The sequence below is a fragment of the Festucalex cinctus genome, chromosome 7, assembly GCF_051991245.1.
Source record: "Festucalex cinctus isolate MCC-2025b chromosome 7, RoL_Fcin_1.0, whole genome shotgun sequence".
NCBI lineage: Eukaryota > Metazoa > Chordata > Actinopteri > Syngnathiformes > Syngnathidae > Festucalex > Festucalex cinctus.
This window is the reverse complement of record NC_135417.1, coordinates 24,043,044-24,056,158: the sequence shown is the minus strand read 5'-3', so window position 1 is coordinate 24,056,158 and position 13,115 is coordinate 24,043,044. Positions and strand designations below refer to the sequence as shown.

At 38.6% G+C, this 13,115-nt stretch overlaps 1 protein-coding gene across 1 annotated transcript; it reads left to right on the top strand.

The window, feature by feature from the left end:
• The first annotated feature begins 586 nt into the window (after positions 1-586).
• Positions 587-11,548, top strand: derl1 (derlin 1). Its single transcript, XM_077528115.1, has 8 exons — positions 587-930; positions 2,983-3,094; positions 3,177-3,241; positions 3,541-3,567; positions 8,628-8,723; positions 8,830-8,882; positions 9,554-9,664; positions 10,893-11,548. The coding sequence occupies exons 1-8, from the start codon at positions 778-780 to the stop codon at positions 11,041-11,043; spliced, it is 768 nt and encodes a 255-aa protein (XP_077384241.1). The 5' UTR covers positions 587-777; the 3' UTR covers positions 11,044-11,548.
• Positions 11,549-13,115: the final 1,567 nt, after the last annotated feature.

Here is a 13,115-nt window from a genome sequence, read left to right as displayed (position 1 = left end):
TTTTGTGGGTGGGGTGGGGGATTGTGGCTGGGGTTGGGCAAAGCTTTTTCTGTGTTTTATCAATCCAAGTTGGACGTATGAATTAACGGAAAAACAATAATAAAATACATGCGCCCACTACTGGACATAATCCTGCTTTCAAAATAAAACCACAAATGAAAAGTCAGGGCCCGTTCGTTCAAAACAGATAAGCGTTTTTCCATAATTACATATTTTGAATAGAAAAAGATATGAAACACAAAACTATACACTTTTAATTTGTACAACTTGTGCATGTATAACCCCCCCCCCCCCCCCCCCCCCTCTAGTTGTGTCTAAATTTGTGTACTGTATAGCTTACATATTATGTATTCAGGCTGTGAGAATTATTAAAGGGCATGTTTTTGTTTTTGTTTTGTTTTTTAAGTATTGGGTCACTGATGGTACTCGCTACTTGACAGCATGGGTTCAGTTCTCAGTGACGGTATGTGAATGTAAATTGTCGTTCATCTTTGTATGTGCCTTCCTTGCTGGGATTGCCTCCAGCGCCCTCGACTCGACTCGATAGTGATTTACGACTCATAATGTATTTTGAAAATCTTGACCGGATGAGGAAGTCCTGATCCTCAGTAGATGACAATTATAGCTAGCCGTTTGTGATTAGCCACGTCATGTAAACTTTTTGAAGTGAGACCGATCAAAGACTTTATGAGCGCTGGCGCAATCGGGATAATTCACATAACTTATTATCAGACTTGGAACTTTATGGTCATCACGTTGAAATAATTATATGATAAGATGTCTGACATCGGGGACTGGTTCAAAAGCATCCCCCTCATCACCAGGGGCTGGTTTGCTGCCTCGATTGCTGTTCCCCTTATAGGGAAATTAGGTTTGGTTGATCCCAGGAACCTTGCACTGAGGCCAGATTTGTTCTTAAGAAGATTACACGTAAGTTTGTCTCGAGAGATCCAAGTGGATGTTTAAATGTTCGTGTTTATAAAAATGTTGGGGTGTTAGCAGGTGGCTAGCTTGGCTCACTCAACAGGCCAAGCGGAAAGTCAGCCAATCATCGTTTGCGACGTAGGGGCTAATTCAAGACTTCCGGGTACCTTGGAGGCAACGAAAACAAATTAGTATAACACACAATTGGAATATTTGAGTTATTTCTACATATGCAATGTGTGTACAATAAAAGAAAAACAACAAAGAAGGTCCTAATTTTAACGTCACAAAAACTAAAACGTTTCCCAATCTGATTCGAGCTCAACAACGTAGTTTCCGTTCGATGAAATATCAGATACATCATAGACCACAAAAAAATGTCACAGAAAATGGATTGACGGGTTAAATGTCATTTCATTGTTCTTGTTGTTACTCTACATTGCTGGTAGTGGTAGTGATTGGTGAACAAATTACATTCATGTAATACATAACTAATTTTGGACCAATTAAGTCAAGATGGACAATTTATGTGGCGCACCTTTGTGTGTCTTTTTGCACATGTGCTATGGCTCACTGGGCAAGGTGTAGTATCTGCCACCTTCCTGTTTTTTTTTTTTTTTTTGCATATTTATCACTTGCAAATGTTTAATTTCATCAAAGCAATTTTACTATCAAACTGAGACAACCCAAGAATATATAAAGTACACTTTCTAGTCTGATGGGGGTCGCGGAAGTAATTGCCAAGGGAAGTAATTGCCAGTAATTTCCAGACAGAAAAGAAAGATCAAAACGGACGTAAGAGAGTAGGGATGTCACAATAAGGGCAATATCGTGATATCGTGATATTAAAACTGCCACAATATCGTTGTTGTCATGTTTACAATATTTAGTATTTAGAAGAAACACATCTGTTAAAAAAAAGTCAGGTTGATTTTCATTTGTGCAGTTCTAGCATCATCTAGTGGCTAGTTTATTAGTGCAATTTAATTTTCATTAGGGATGTTTTGGCCTTCTATGTTTAAAATCTATGGTAATTGTCAGATGAAGGGGAACCTAATTTGCTTGTGAAGCGATCAATGTGTGCTTTCATTAACAAGTGCCTCAATATTGTTATTACAGATTGTAGGTGGTTTATATGCATTGCTGTTATGTACAAAAGTACAATATTGTGCTTTTTTTTTTTTTTTTAGTATGAGCTCTCTTTTTTTACAATATTGTGGGTTTTTTTTTAAAATATTGCCAATATCGTGATAATTATCGTATTGTGATCTTCATATTGTGATAATATCGTATCGTCATGTTTGGATATCGTTACATCCCTACAAAAGAGGCTAAAATGGAAAATTTCTTTAACACATTTATTTTGTCAATATCCTGAAACCGAGGGAACAGACGGAAGCTTCACGAAGCTTGCTAGCGGACGTACGTGGAACGAAACTAATGGAGTGACGGTCATTTACGAACCTGCTTCTATTCTAAAGCCTGATTTATGCTTCCAGGTTTGCTCTTGCGTTAATGACCGGCATAGGTCACATGATCTACGCGAGCCATGAATTTTAAATGCCGCGTAGCTCGTGGCCGGCTGCGGTGCACACGTCGCCAATCCTTGCACACCGTAGATGGCGGGGCGTAGCTCGCTCGTGATTGGTCCGTTCGATGGCGTACTCGTCTTTTTTTTTCCTTTTTTTTTTCTCTTTTTTTTTTTTTTTCTCTCTCTTTGCGACACACCCCCAACCTACCCCATCCCCGCTCTACGATTGGCTGGAGGGGTATATAAACACTATCTGTCCAGAGAAACGTCCCGCTGTTTACAAAACAAACACAAAATGTCAAAATACAGGTTGGGGGTGTGGGGGTTTAGGAAAAAATCATCACCACACATTAACATAAGCCCAGATGTGTAGACTGAGAAAGAGTTAAAGTGTATACATCCTGTATTTAAAAAGTGCATTTTCCTGAATGAAAATGACAGACCCTTCCTTTAAGATTGTCTCCTGTCAAAGCAGTTTGTTTAGAGTCGGACTACATTTCTATTAGATGTACCTGCTCTATTTTTAGCTGTGGAGACCAGTGACCGCCACCCTGTATTTCCCAGTGTATCCCAATACTGGCTTCCTGTTCCTAGTCAACCTATATTTCCTCTACAATTACTCGACCCGCTTAGAGACCGGTAAGATGGCTTACATCCACACACACACACAGTTATGATTTTGTGTGTGTATCATGCATCTTAATGTTTTGTGTTTTTTAAGGAGCGTTTGATGGGCGACCAGCTGACTATGTCTTCATGCTCCTCTTCAACTGGATCTGCATTGTTGTATCCTTTCCTTCATTCTTAAGAATTTCTATTTAACTTCATATGCAGCTAGAGTATATCCAAACCTCAACACAGTCATTCTAGCCATGTTTTTTTATTTAATAAAAAAAAAAAAAAAAAAAGACTTTTTACAAGACAACGTGCAGTTCAGCTGCTTTGACAAAGGGGAAGTAGGAGGATAAGTGCATGTGAGAGTGGGCTGTTGTGATAGGATTGCGAGTGACAACCTCGTTTCCATCCAAAAGTCTCCAGATGTGACCAGTGTACCTTGAAGTTGCTGTCCTTGACTCTGGTTGTAGATAACTGCGCTGATTATGGACATGCAGGTAAGCGTTGTGAAAAAGTCAGGAATTAATGTCAAGTATTGGTTGTTTAGTACATGTGACAACAATTTCTTGTCTTCATTTGTTTGGGCTATGGGATAGGATGGCAAGACAAGCATAAAAAAACCCCACAAAAAAACCAAACACACACTTGAACAAGCGTTGGGCAATAAATCAAATTAATTCGATTGTCATTTTAAAAATTGAATTGTTGAAAATTTGATAAATCGTGAAATCAAATTTTGTCTTCTGAATTATTAAAAGCTGTTATTATATTTGGTTGCATCCAAATTGTGAGTTGTAATTTTGCACAAGTGGCAGAATGCTGGATTGGGTGGTTTACAAGGCTTGTTTATAGCTACCAACTACTTAATTGTGGCATTTAAGCACACACTATGAATGTTAAGTTTGTTAAAATTTATAATCAGTAACAATATGTTGTTGGCTGAACATTTTGCACATGAATTATTTTTGAATAAATGAAACCTTTAAATATTTTATACATTTTTGTTGGGTTTATTAGATTCACATTACAGTAATTAAAATTCATAATCATCCTACATGACTGCAAAAAAAAACAAAAAAAACAAAACATTTTTTTTTTGGCCATATCGCCCAGCCCTAACTTGAACTCTCCTTGAACTTGAACACGTGGGAAACTTTGATTTGGTTGATGAAACCAAAAATATTATGAACAGTTGCAAATTCTAGTCAGTGAAAACACAAGAGTTCGCAATATTTTAGAGCGGTTTCCTAGCTTGTTGGCTAAATTTCCTTATGTTCGGAACATCGTAATACATGTTGGAGCCAACGACACTTCTCTCCGTCAGTCCGAACTTCAAAAGCAAGATTTTATTGCTTTGTTGGACGCCATTAAAGACTGTGGGAAACATGTTTTTATTTCGGGTCCGATTCCTACTCTGGGCCGAGGAAGTGAGCGCTTTAGCCGACTTTTGAGCCTCCATTCTTGGCTACAGTCTGAATGCTGTTTTTATAATATGTCTTTTATTGATAATTTTAATTTGTTTTGGGACCGGGCATCTTATTTTAGAAATGATGGTATTCACCCCTCAATACTCGGTGCTCGGAAATTAGCCGAGAACATTGTTTATTCGTTACGTGTTTCGTCAATGACTAACTGCCCCCTCGGTGTCTGAAGTTCTGTATCCAATTCCTACAATTAGTACAGTCACTACAGTTAGAATGCATACAGATAACAGTTTCCCAATTTCTACTATCACAGGCAGACGCTTTTCCCCCACACACAAACAAAACAGTTTTAACATTAATAATCTTTTATATGTTAACACTTCTTTTAATTGTGACTATGAGCACACATTCGGCACAAACATTAAATAGGCTATGCTGAACGTGCGCGCTCTTTTAAACAAAACTTTTATTATAAATGACCTGATCTTAGACAACAACCTAGAAGGTATTCTTCTATCAGAGACATGGCTCGGCACAGATGCCCCAGTTGTTCTCACCGAGGCTTGCCCATCCAATTTTAACTTTTTATTTTCTAACAGGGATGGTAAACGTGGAGGTGGGACTGCATCCATTTTTAAAGTCACTTTAGCTTCAAGGGAAGTTATTTTTAGTACTTATCTATTATTTGAGTATCATGCTTTTGTTTGTAGCAATCCTCCTATTCTCTGTGTTTTAGTTTATAGACCTCCCCATCATTCTACTTCTTTTATTAGTGAATTTTCAGAGTTCCTATCAATTCTACTTACTACTTACAATAGAATTTTAGTAACTGGCGATTTTAATGTCCACGTTGATAATATCTCGGACCCATTGTCCAGAGAATTTTTAAACCTTTTAAACTGTCTTGATTTTAAACAACATGTCACACAGCCGACTCACAACAGAGGACACACTTTGGACTTGGTCATAACCTATGGCCTGTCCATTGGTGTGTCCTCTGTTGTTGACCTGGCTGTGTCCGACCACTATTGTGTATTTTTTAACATCGTCAGTTTTAATCATCAGGATGCCCCGGTGAGAACAGTGAGGAAACGCTACCTAACTTCTGAGGTGGCTGCAAATTTTATTGAGAATCTTAAGAGAATCCCTGCAGACTTTCTACCTGCTTCATGTGATTTTATTGTTGATAATTTTAATAAGAACTTAAGAACAACTTTGGATGAAGTAGCTCCACTTTTAACCAAAACTATAAAATTAAAGACTATTCCCCCGTGGAGAAATGACGAGATTAAAAAATCAAAACGAAAATGCAAGTGTGCTGAAAGGAGGTGGAGAAAAACTAAACTTTCAATACATTATGAAATATTACGTGAACAACTTAAATCCTACAATGAAACAGTCAAACAGGCAAGAATATCTTATTTCTCAAATTTAATCGCAGTTCATTCAAAAGATCCTAAATTTCTTTTCTCCACTTTTGATCTTTTAACCAATCCTGATTTTAAAAAGCCATCACAGACTCCATCAAACACTCTCTGTGATGGCTTTGCAGACCACTTCAGAAGTAAAATTGATGGCATTAGGTCCAGTCTTTTAGTTGATCAAAATATAAGTTTTAATAAATATGGACAGTCACTTTTACTTGAGGAAACACTGGAAAGTTTTACCCTGGTTGATGCAAGGACACTTAGTCGAGTTTTCTCCCAGGTCAACCCAACAACCTGCCTTTTAGTTCCGATTCCCACATCACTTTTTAAGACATTTTATGGATTTTTTGAGGAACAGATTTTAAAGATAGTCAATTGCTCTCTTCAGACGGGTGTCTTTCCTGCCGCCTTTAAAACGGCGGTGGTGAAGCCCCTTCTGAAGAAAAGCAATTTGGACCCCAGCAGTTTTAATAGTTATCGACCTATATCCTTTTTACCCTTTTTAAGTAAGATTTTAGAAAAAAATGTTTTTATTCAATTAAATTCAATTTTAGATACAAATAATATTTTAGAGAAATATCAGTCTGGTTTTAGGATGAACCACAGTACCGAGACTGCCCTTTTAAAGATTTTAAATGATATCAGGTGTAATGAAGACATGAAAAAGCTTACAGTCTTGGTGCTACTGGATTTAAGTGCTGCCTTTGATACAGTAGATTACCACATTTTATTAAACAGACTTAGAAGCCTGGTGGGCATCTCTGGTACAGTTTTTAACTGGTTTTATTCCTATCTCACACACCGATATTTCTTTGTAAGTATGGATACATGTTCCTCTGGAACCCATGAAATTAAATGTGGGGTTCCCCAAGGTTCATTCTTAGGCCCATTACTTTTTAATCTTTACATGCTTCCCCTTGGGGAAGTCATCAGGAGACACGGCATCAACTTCCACAGTTACGCTGACGATACACAGCTGTATATCGCCGTGTCACCTGATGACATGGGGCCTATTGATACCTTTTTAAATTGTATTTTAGACATTAAGTCATGGATGGCAGAAAATTTCCTGCAGCTCAACCAGGACAAAACAGAGGTTTTAGTCATCGGTCCTGAAGGTCAGAGAGAGAAACTTTTACATAAGCTACAAGATTTTAAACCCACGCAATGTGTAAAGAATTTGGGCGTCATTTTTGACTCTGAGCTTACTTTTAATCCTCATATTAAAAATGTAGCCAAGATCGTTTTTTACCATCTTAAGAATATTGCCAGAGTCCGTTCGTTTCTCTCGCAGGCTAACACGGAGGTGCTGATGCATGCTTTTATTTCTTGTCGTTTAGATTATTGTACATCCCTGCTCTCTGGTCTTCCCAAAAAGAATATTTCAGTCCTACAGCTCCTTCAGAACTCAGCTGCACGTGTGCTGATGGGGACCGGAGGGCGGGAGCACATTACACCAGTTTTAAAATCGCTGCATTGGCTCCCCGTGCGTTTCAGGATTAATTTTAAGGTGCTTTTATTAGTTTTTAAATGTCTTAACGGTCTTGGCCCATCTTATTTTTCTGATTTGCTTTTACCCTATTACCCCTCGCGGCTTCTGAGGTCTTCTGGCAGTGGCCTTTTAACTATTCCAAAGGTGGAGGACCAAGACACATGGTGAAGCTGCCTTTAGCCACTATGGTCCTCACCTATGGAATGGCCTGCCGGAGAGCATCAGGTCTGCAGAGAATATTTATGTTTTTAAGAGGAGGCTTAAGACTTACTTTTTTAGTTTGGCATTTTATTGGTCTTTTTTACTTTATTTTATTTATTTATTATTATTATTATTATTATTTTTTATTTTTATTATTATTTATATTTTTATTTTTTTTATCCCCTTTTATTTATTTAACTATTTTAATCTATATTGTCTTGTAGCTTTGTTTTTATTTATTTATTTTTTTCTATCGTGTTTAACTGTTTTCTTTTAGTGTTTAAATGTTTTTATTTGGTAGTTGTTAAATTTTTAGCTCCAGCGTTTTCTCATGGGGGAGCCTCCACAGTGAGAGGGATGCTTGGTCTTCATCCATCTCACTGTGGATGAACTCCTCCTGGGTGCCTTTCCTTACAGGGTACTTTTGTGCACCGCCATGTTGTGGTTTTCATGTGTTTGTTGGGTTTTGGGTGTGTCTGTGGGTACGATCATGGGGATGGGGGGGCTTTTTCTTTCTTTCAGTCGTAATCACTGGATGTCGTCGCTCGGTTTGATGTTGTGCGTCATGGACCACCAGGCTCAGCAAGTTTTCTGGTGGAAAGAGTGTTTTGTACAGAAAAGTGTGTAATTGAGTTGAATTGAGCAACTGAGTCCTGGTGACATGTTGAAGTATTAGTTGGAGAGTGCATATTTACGTCATCAGGTTGTACTTTTTATAAGATTTAACAGTAGAGATGGAAAAAGTTTGGAATTGATTTATCTTGGTTAAATTTTTTTTTCATCACAAAAATGTAATTGAACAGGTGTGTCGATATTTTAGAAAGTTGGTATCTGCTGTATTGTGCTCACGTCTGCATGCCAAGTGTGACACAACAGCTAGCGATGCAGTTGCCAGGCAACTAGTTGAAACGCCATAAAGTCACTAGACTGTCACGATGAGACGTGAGTGTTACCAGAAAGGAACGTTAATGATGTTTGCCTGGATGCTAACAATGTGTTGTTTTTGTTGATAGCTGCTGATGATCCCGTTGATCATGTCTGTACTGTACATCTGGGCCCAGTTCAATAAAGACACGATTGTGTCTTTCTGGTTTGGAACAAGATTCAAGGTAACATGTTAGAACACGTCAATCACATCGATGCATTTATTTATGAACAGCCTTAGTAAACGGGTCCAGAAAATCCTTATTAATGGTCCATGTATGCTCTGTCTAGGCACATTATCTGCCGTGGGTCATTTTGATCTTCAACTTCATCATCGGAGGCTCGTAAGTCATGGAATGAATGGAGAGTTGTCATTGCACATGCACAAGTGCGGAGCAACAAAATGCACTTAGAAAGGGGAAGTCAAGTAAAAAAAGAAAAAGAAAAAAAAAAGCGTTCTTCACAATAATAAGTTCTATGCACCCACACTAGTCTAAACACGACATTGTGATTCATGTTGAGTTTGTGGAGTAAGAGTTAACAAAAAAAAAAAATAATCCACTTGTTTTTATCCATTTCCTCGGGCGGCCATTTTGTCACTTGCTGTCGACTGAAGATGACATCAATGTTTCTCAGGTAACAACCAATCACAGCGCAACTTCAGAAAACAGGTCCGCTTTGATTGGTTGTTGCCTGAGTCCTGAGCAACTGTGATGTCATTTTCAGCCGACAGCAAGTGTCAAAATGGCCGCCCATGGAGATGGATAAAAACAAGTGGATTTTTTTTTTTTTTTGTTAACTCTTAACGCTTAATTTATATTCCACAAATGCAATATGAGAACACGTGTTTAGACTATTGGATCCGCATATAGAACCTTTTATTGTAAAGAAATTTTTTTTTTTTTTTTTTTACTTGAATTCTATTTTAACAGTACAACCTGTCCAAGAAAGCCATTATATTTGTGTGTTTATCATTATTCTCACAACGACCTGCTTGTCAACTGTTTTGCTGCAGGTTTGTGAATGAACTCATTGGGAACCTGGTGGGTCACCTCTACTTCTTTCTCATGTTCAAATATCCCATGGACCTTGGAGGACGCTCCTTCCTTTCTACGCCACAGTTCTTGTAAGTGCTATTATGTGTAGAACAGCACTGATTTAAAGAAAATATTTCCAAGTGACCCTGATCTTCAGTTTTATTTCTGGATATTAAATGGATCCTTTAAATGCTGAAAAGCAATAACTTGTTTGAGATCAGGGGTGGCCAAGTTCAGTCCTCGAGAGCCCCTATCCAGCCTGTTTTCCATGTTTCTCTCCACTAACACACCTGATTCATGATCAGGGTCGTTATCAGGCTTCTGCAAAGCTTTCTGAACTTGGCCACCTCTGTTTTAGATGGATTATTAAGGGAGTATAGATGAATATTAGGTCAGAGAAACCCATTCTCATCACGTCAGTGAGAACGAGACTGGCCGTTTCTCTATGAAGAACAGTACAGTCTTGTGAACTCGCCAAGTACGACCTTCCTCACAATGTACTCCAGAACATTTTTCCTAAGAACATGACATAAAACATCCGGGTATTCTGTGCACTCTTGGTTTATTCGTACTTTCAATTGGAACAATATTTGGGCTGTGACTGGTAACGTTTTCACAAGATCACAAGGATGTAAGTAGAGACAAGAATGCAAATTGAGAAACGGCTACGGTATTTCACTAGTGTCCTCCAAGCAAATTGTTTGGGCAGCCATTTTAAAGGCTTAAAGCAAGGTATTCTGGGAAATAAAGTGCTCTTCTACCACCCTATCAAAAAGTTCCTAAGTTTTGACAATTTAACAATGTTTTATTTGTTTATAAAATCAATTACTGCACTTTACTATTAGTAAAGTTTTGTGTGGTGTGTACATAGTCATTACAATATTTGTATGCTGCAAATAGTCTTATACAGCATACTCTAAAGATTCGTTAAGTACTGTTAACTTTTAATTTTGCATCATGAATTTCATGGAATTTCAATTCAACTCTTCCTGCTGTTTTGCCTGTTTTTGTACAGCATCATATATAATAAGAGCTGTATTTATATTTTTGGTTAACTGCAGTAGTGTCAGGAGAGCAAAAAAACAAAAAACAAAACTCAACTCTCAGTATGCTAAAGTTCTACACACACATTGCAGCCACAATAACATGCATACGTCAATCAAACCTGAACATTTTCTTTCCAATATTTGATACTGCTCTTGCATTAGACATATTTATATACTCTATAGCAAGTGGTAAAAATCTTATGGCTGGTAAGTGTATATGCCTGCTAAACTTTTTTTTTGAATTCTATATAATTGTAATCCTCCTCCACAGATATCAGCTGCTCCCAAGCAGGAGAGGAGGCGTGTCAGGCTTTGGAGCCCCTCCTCCTGGAAGACCAGCGCCTCAGGAGCAGGCAGGAGGAGGCGACCGAGGCGGCTTCAGACGTCACAACTGGGGCCAAGGCTTCCGTCTGGGGGATTAATAAGAGCTGACGAGCGCCACCCATCGTCTACTTTCAGCATCTGCACTTGGGTTCAAATGTTTGCTTCTTCACGTTGATTGAGGAACTCCAAATGAGTTTAAGTCTGATAAGTGAAAAGTAAAGGTCGCAAGTATTTTAACTCCCAAAGTACAGTAAGAACGCTATTTTGATGACTTTCAACAGGAAGTGTGTGTGTGTGTTTTTTTTTTTTTTAATGTGATTATTCAACTCCCATTTGTATTGTTATTTACTGCCTTGTATCACCCTTTGACAGCAAACAGTCAGGTTGAGAGAAACTACACATCCCATAGTTAGCTGGTTTCGGTTGTTGATATCTCCACCCTCTCAGATAGCGTATCATATGACTTTGGGATTGTCATCATGCTGGATGAATGCGTTTGTGTAGCAGACATGACCAACCCAAATATTGTCGTGGGTGTGGGTGGTACAGACTTCCTATTACCACAAATAATTTTTTTGTAAATACAAGTTACTGAAAAGATTATCTCGACTTGAGTGAGTGTGTTATTTACTGTACCCCCCACAAAATGGGGCCACAAATTCCCAGAGGAGTCACCAGTTAAATACACACTGAGGAGAGAAAGTCTAACAAACCTGTTGTCAAATAAGCTGAACTGCAAAAATCACAACGTATCTTTAGTCCATGAATCAAACAAGAAATTGGCAAAGGTGTACTCGAGTCTTAAGCCTGGTTCACACATAGAGAATCGGGCTGTTTTTGTCCCGATATTGCCCCTTCTCGACCAAGGACGTCAAAACGCCCGACAATCTTTTGTCTTATAAGATTATCTTTACATGTGAGATGTGTTAAGAGTGGATTTGTCCCGAAAATTGGGTCCAAAACCAGTCCGGGCTGACAGTCTTAAATAATGAACATGTTCAATATTTACGACAAAAATCTTAACGTCGGTAGGGACGCCGAGGTGCGCCTGCGCCACCAACTGTGACGTCAAACGGAATGTAGCCAATCAAGAGGCGCCCTAACTGAAAAAGACGGAACTGCGCATATACAAAAACAAGCATATCAGAAAGCATTAGTTGATGGGACTTTTGGCTCTTTCAGGGGAGCCGTTCATTCGGGAGCCGACTGGCTCAATTTTTTAGTTTTTTTTATTTAAATAGAAATGCCATTTTCAAAAAATGACACATGGAATACTCTAAAAAATAACATTCAATGAAGTTTTATTCTCTTGGAACATAAAACATAAATGTGTAGTGTACAACACTTTACATACATTGACCAGCACGTGCATGTGTACAATGCACCAGCGATATTTTGACTGTGACAGCTAGACAGTAGTGTCTGTCTAGCTGTCACACTAGGTGGCACATCTATCAAATCTACCTTTTGGCGTCTCACTTCTACTAGGTCGTGAGTCCTACGACAGCGCCGGGGGTGGTTGGAGGGGGATGAACGGCTCTCGATAAAGACTCGGTTCCTATCGTTCACGTTGAATAGCCGTTCAAAAGACTTGATTCGACACATCACGAGAAAGCATGTACGACGAGAAGCACAAAGTCCGGTCGACCTCTACCATGGAGGACCACCATCATTACTTCCAGTTCGTCGCGTTTGTTTTCCATGGCGTGTCTCGTCGTTTCAGTCCCCCCCCCCCCTTCCGGTTTTGATTAGATCACGTATAATCGCGCGAGAGGTCTCTCACGGAGGACTGGACTCTTGACCAGTGTTGAGATGATAATCTTTATGTTTGTGAGGGAGCTGTGATGAGATTATCTGCGCACTTTACACACAATACGACCAAAGCTGTTAAATGCCCGATTTAAGATTTGAAAAATCCTTATATGTGCACCAGGCTTTAGTCTCATGTCAAAATGTGAACAGCACGTGAAGACGACTGTTTAAATAATTTGATTATTTTTATTTTTAAGTATGATTCATGGAACAAATGTCTCACAAATGTTGTCATTCAAGCTCCTAGTTAGAAAATAAGTTGTGCAAAAAGTAGTGAAACGTTTCAACAAGTGTGTTCTAAAGTTTAGAGAAGGTCAATTAAATTCAGCTGTAAACCCAGATTTGAACCAAGGGCCAG